Source organism: Chinchilla lanigera, unplaced genomic scaffold (genome assembly GCF_000276665.1).
Source record: "Chinchilla lanigera isolate Chin_1 unplaced genomic scaffold, ChiLan1.0 scaffold00041, whole genome shotgun sequence".
In the NCBI taxonomy this organism is placed as follows: domain Eukaryota; kingdom Metazoa; phylum Chordata; class Mammalia; order Rodentia; family Chinchillidae; genus Chinchilla; species Chinchilla lanigera.
In genome coordinates this window covers 2,872,465-2,878,464 of record NW_004955442.1, presented here as the reverse complement: position 1 = coordinate 2,878,464, position 6,000 = coordinate 2,872,465, and the positions used below count along the sequence as shown (strand labels likewise).

Genomic DNA, 6,000 nt, shown 5'->3' with positions numbered 1-6,000 from the left:
ATATATATATGTGCTGGCCCATATAGGTAAGCTAATTCCTTGCCATACTCTTTTTTAGTTGACCCATCACTAAATAAAATACCTTCAGTGACACTAGATTTTTAGGATCCATGTTTGCATCCTGTTTATGCAGCTCAACTGACTACATTACAACCCACCCCCCGATCCCCACTGTGTAAAGCTCCATCAGAAGCTGGTGGACTTTCAAAGGAGGGAGGTGTCACTCTGATTTGTAACCTGAGAGGAGCAAAGTCTGGGAGAATATAGATGGCTTCTCCATGACCTGGGCTCCTGCAGAATTCCCAGCCTGCTTGCCTGAGGGTGAACGTGACTTCAAGGTCATACCTAAGGTTGCTGCCTCTTCTAGGTCCCTGAGAACCAGCAGAAAGTCTCTAGCAATTGTGTAAAGGTATCTAAGCTTGTTCTATTTGCTTAGGACACTGAGTTGACCATTCCTGTCTTGGGAAATCATATCCCTAGGGCAGGGTGGCAGGAACCCAAAGGGGTGAAGGTGAGCAGATGGGGCATATGATGTTTTACCTATTCTCCTACTTGTACAAACATTTTGCTAAACATTACAAATCCCAGATATGGTGTCCTTTCACCTATATATCCTTCAGAATATATCTCTACATGATAAGGATATTAAAACAAACATCCCTAGCATGGAAAACTTCCAGTCATCTTAGAAGACAAAAGAGTATACGGAATTTCCATATAAGGGGCAGATGTGCCCCATATAAGGGGCAGATCTCATTCAGTGGGCACTGCCTGATGATAAAGAAGAAGTACTCAGTGATACTTGTTAAAGCACAGTTAGCCAGACATGATTCAGGACCAGCATGACAGATAGGGGGACCATGATGATGCAATTCTGTGGAGGGGAAGCAGCTTTGGGTTCAACTCTGGGGTGATCAGACATCATCAGACTTCAGATGCAGAGGGTGATCAGGTATGAAGGGTGAGGAGTTCTTGTTAAATGAACTTAGTAGTGTTCTTCACTACAACTGGATTTTGCAAGGCAGTGTCAAAAAAGGGCTGAGGAGAAATTTCTGGAGCTTGAGTTAAGTTTGGCCAAACAAAGAATCTTGTCACTTTCCAGTGGGAACATGAGCCTGGCATTACCAGACCTTCTTTTTTTTCATACAAGGCAAGAAATACAGGTTGTTTTTTTTTTAAAAAAAAAAAACCTGCAAAATATCCTAATTCTTGAGTTTCATAATAATTCACAAATAATTATCTGTTTAAATATGGCATGAGCCAAACAACACACCCACAGGCAGCCAGTTTCCAACCTGGAGTTAATGTGCAAGATTGTTTCTTGTTTGTTTGGGCCTAACTTGCTCTGTACAGGAATCTTCTGGTTTCATGTTCATCCTGTCAACAGATGTTTATTGAGTATATGTGATGAGCCAAGCTCTGTCCTAGAGATGCCACTTGGCTTCATTTGCTGTATGACTGACACCAAAAGGGATAGAGGGGATGAAATGATGAATGGATGGGACGGATGGATGAATGGGTGATAGAGGCGGGGTGTGGATGGATGGATGGATGGATGGATGGATAGGTAAAAAGATGGAGGATTGCTGGGTAGGTGAGTGGGGGAATAGTTGGATGATAGATCTCATCCTTTAGAGGCACTGAAGGATATTTAGGTAAAAGGACACCATATCTGGGATTTGTAATGTTTAGCAAAATGTTTATACAAGTAGGAGAATAGGTAAAACATCATTTGGCCAAATTTGTTGCTCATTATTACAACTGGATGATGAGGGTATGTATATGAGTTATGTTAGCCTATTAATTTGAAATGGTTGAAAATTTTACAATTTTTTTAAAAAGGAAGAAGTAGAGGCTCCTATTTTGTAGCCATTTGGACAGTATGGAGTCACACTTAGGTGCTTCTGTGGATTTTCCACAAATGTCATGGCACTGATACTGAGACTATGGGTACTGTTCAGTGAGAGGTCACATGCTGAACGTTGCCATGGTGAAACAAGTGTGGGTTATGCTGTGGGCTACAGGTTAAGAACAGCATCTCCCCTAGTAGCTTCTTTGCAGGTGTCCGTGGGGGAGGCGGAGTAACACGGTGGTTAGAGTATCTGGAGTCAGCTTCCCTGGGTCCAAAGGCCAGCTCTCCCACTTTCTAGTCATCTGACCTTGAATGTGTTATTTAAGCTCTCCGAACCTTAGTTTTGTCATCTATTAAATGAGATTAATATGAATACTGTACCTCATGGACTCACCATGAAGATTCAATTACTTATTGCATATAAAAGGCTTAGCATAGTAGATGGCATATTAGATTTTTAAATTATCAATGCTTTTGCTGTTATGGTTGTTGCTGCTGCTGCTTCTGCTAAGCATTTGAGAGTAGGAAAAACCTTCTGAGATGGACTGAAGAGAGTAATTGCAGGCAGAAACTAAAAGAAGTCAAAGAAAGAAGCACTCACTGTCAACTGTTCTACCTACAGCAACTCATTGTGAGTTGCTGGAGTCAGTTTCCTGCATGGTGGGCACAAAAAAGAATAAAAGGAAGAAAGCACATTTCTGACCATTTTCTTTCTCTGCAGAATGAAGTGGAGCTTGGGGAGCTGCTTCTGTCACTGAATTATCTCCCGAGCGCCGGGAGGCTGAACGTTGACATCATTCGAGCCAAGCAACTTCTGCAGACAGATGTGAGCCAAGGCTCAGGTACTGTGTGATCCCTGCCTCCCCCCAATTCTTTAAGGGGACATCAGTGTGTTTTGGAGAACCCAACTTTTCTGCACCCTGGATACTATTGATAAGACTCTATGAGGGTGGAGAGCATTCAGAGTAGGACGCTTGTCGCAGAAGGAAAATAAATGATCACGCATCTCTTAGGATGCAACAGGTAAATGATGTCATCTCAAGAACCCTATCTGAGTCAGGGAGTTGATTGTGACTGGGTATAGTCACTACTGAAATCTAGATCTTCTTTGAACACTTGAAGCCGCAAAGAAGTGACTTGCCTTTCCAAACACTGTAGCTGGAGTAGAGACGCCGTGCTGCAGGCGCGGGTGGTGTGCTGTAACTGCTCATTCTGATCAGCAGTCATGGTGAACACAGCCTGAGCTTTTTTTCCCAGCTCATCGCACAAGTACCACAAACCTTATAAATCCTAGCACTGAAAGACTGTTGTTAAGCATCTGCTGTTTTATAGCAAACCCCTTCACATATCACTTGTAATGAAATGGAGCAAATTCCATAGTGTCTGTATGTAGCTTCTCCCATGACAGCACAAGGATATTGTTTAAGCAAGATCACTGGGATTCTTCAACTTGATAATGGAAACGCTGTCTTCTGTAAGGGCAACAGCCAAAGTAGTCAGGTGACAGCTGAATCTAGAAGATGCCTTGTATGCTCAAAAGCCACATTATAAAGCAGAGGTTTCAAAGGTTCCAATGGCAAAAAACGATATAAAGGCTGGAGAGGTTCAAACTCATCACAGTGAGAGTCTGTATGATAAAGTGAATAAGGCTTCTGGAGCCAAACGGCCGGAAACCAAATCTCAGTTTGATTCAGTTTACTATTTGCAAATGATGTGGCCTTGGGGAAGTTACTATATGCCTCAATTTCTGCATCTCAAAAACTGACATAAAACTGTATTTATCTCACTGGATTGCTTAAACAAATATTAAGTCAGATAATGTACATAACTATAAAAAGATATAAAGATGATAATTTTAATTCACCCATCTCTGCTTTCCTGTGTATGGGTCACGGGTTCACGTTCGTGATAATGAGTGTCCACAGACAGAGAGGCAAAATAGGCCCTGAGTCTGATTCTGCCTCCACCAGCCAGCTCTTAAGCGAGTCATTTTTTTTTTTTTTAGAATACTCACTTCTGTTTAATCACTAGATTTCAGGTTTTACAAGTAATCTTAGGACAAATCAGCTGACTAAAGTTTGGGGAGAAACAGCTCTTGCACATGAAGAACAATTACATGCTCCATTTTCCTGTAAATAACTATGGTCTGAGTTAACAAACATTTTCACAGACACACAAAAAATGTTTAAAGCCATAGATCACTGCATTTATATTTACAAAAAGCCATAAACAAACACGCATTTCTCCTTTATCAGGATGACTTAAATAGATGTCTGAACATTAAGGCAGTGACAGTTCTAAAACAACGACAAGCTAAGTAAGGCTTTATGTTTGAAACCCACATTCATAGGCAACTGTGATCGAAGCACACTTATTTAATAGGTTGAATTTGTTTACCTGCCAAGGTGTTATTGACCCATTCATTACCAGTTCTTTGTATCAGATGGATGGGATATCATTTTTTATTTTGATTTCTCAGTATTCTCAACTACAAAATGAATTTCATACCCAAAACTTGGGAGGAGTTTGGTAAATATTAAATAACTGGGGGCTGGGGATTTAGCTCAGTGGCAAAAGTGCCTGCCTGGCAAGCGCAAAGTCCTGAGTTCGGTTCCCGGTACCGGAGAAAAACCAAAATAAATAAATAAATAAATAAATAAATAAATAAATAACTGGAGGAAGAGAGAAAGAGATGAGCAAATAAGGAAGTAGGAAAATGATGCATAGGTAATAAAATAAATGGGTAGATGGGAGAATAAATAAATGAAACAGAAGAAAGATACCTAGAGTGATGAATAGGGGGAGGATGAATGGATGAATAGATCAACAGATGGGAATCAAGAGATGGACTCATGGTGAAATAGATGAAAGGATCGATGGATGGTTGGGCTGTTGATAGAAAGGAACTTGGATGGATGGATGACAGAATGAATAGATAAAAGGATAATGAAATGATGATAAAGATGACCTGACAGGTGGAGGGGAAGACGGATGAATGAATGAATAGATGGATGAATGGATGGATAGGTTGAGAGATGGATGACAAGGTAGATGGATGAATGGACAGATGTATGGATGATTGAATAATGGATGAATGAAAGGATGGATGGATAGATGGATTAGGCTGACATGTCATGATCTCCAGTATTCTGTGATGTTGTATCCTATTCTCAGACCCATTTGTGAAGATCCAGCTGGTGCATGGTCTCAAGCTTGTGAAAACCAAGAAGACATCCTTCTTAAGAGGCACAATCGACCCTTTCTACAACGAATCCTTCAGCTTCAAAGTTCCTCAAGAAGAACTGGAAAATGCTAGCCTAGTGTTTACAGGTATGTAGCATCCGAGATCCTGGTGAGCCCTAAGTAAGACATTTCAATTTACTGTCCTAGAGACAGAAGCCATCTAGAGAGAGAGTTATGTTTAAAAATTTGATAGCCGATGTTCAGCTACCAGGTTCAAATTCACTTAGCACCTATGAATTGTGTAAGACTCATTGATCCGTAGAACAATCCAGTTCTGGTACTACATTTCTTGGACTTTCCACATGATAACTGGTACCTGTGGCAAGTTATTTAATGCCTCTGAGCCTAAGTTTCCTCATTCATAAAAGGTATACAGTAAGGGTTTGTGTGAAGAGCTAAATGACTTACAACTGTGTAACTCCCTGGTACATAGTAAGTACTCATTGTATATTAGCTTAGATGGTGAGGGTGGTGATGATGATGGTGATGATTCCAGTTGCTTAAGCAGAGGTGTAAGTACTATTGTCTGGTAGAATTTTGTCTATTTTTCCAGAGTGTAATTTAATCCATTGTTTCCAGGGTGTGTTAGTTATCTATTATTGCATAGTAAATCACTGTAAAATGTAGTAGCTTAAATCAGCAAGCATTTATTATCTCACAGTCCCTGTAGCTCAGAAGGCAGGCCTAGCTTCCCTGGTTCTGGCTGAGTTTCTCAGGCAAGGCTGTACTCATATCTGCAGGCCCGGCCAGAGAAGATCTGTTTTCAGATTCTCTCACACAGTTGTTTCAGATCCAGCTCCCTGCTGACGGTGGGACTGGAGGCCCAGTTTCCTCCTGGTTGTTGGCCAGTGACCTCCATGCCTATGTGGACTTTTCCATAGGGCAACTCATAGCATGGTAGATGG

General features: G+C 41.0%; 1 protein-coding gene across 1 annotated transcript in view; it reads left to right on the top strand.

Moving 5' to 3' along the window:
* The window catches only part of Syt17 (synaptotagmin XVII), a gene marked incomplete at its 5' end in the record, with an annotated part of 78,485 nt that overhangs the window by 43,163 nt on the left and 29,322 nt on the right, over positions 1-6,000 (top strand). Inside the window, 2 exon segments of the mRNA XM_005391093.2 lie at positions 2,574-2,694; positions 5,027-5,182. Of these exon segments, the coding sequence (XP_005391150.1) occupies positions 2,574-2,694; positions 5,027-5,182 (277 nt within the window).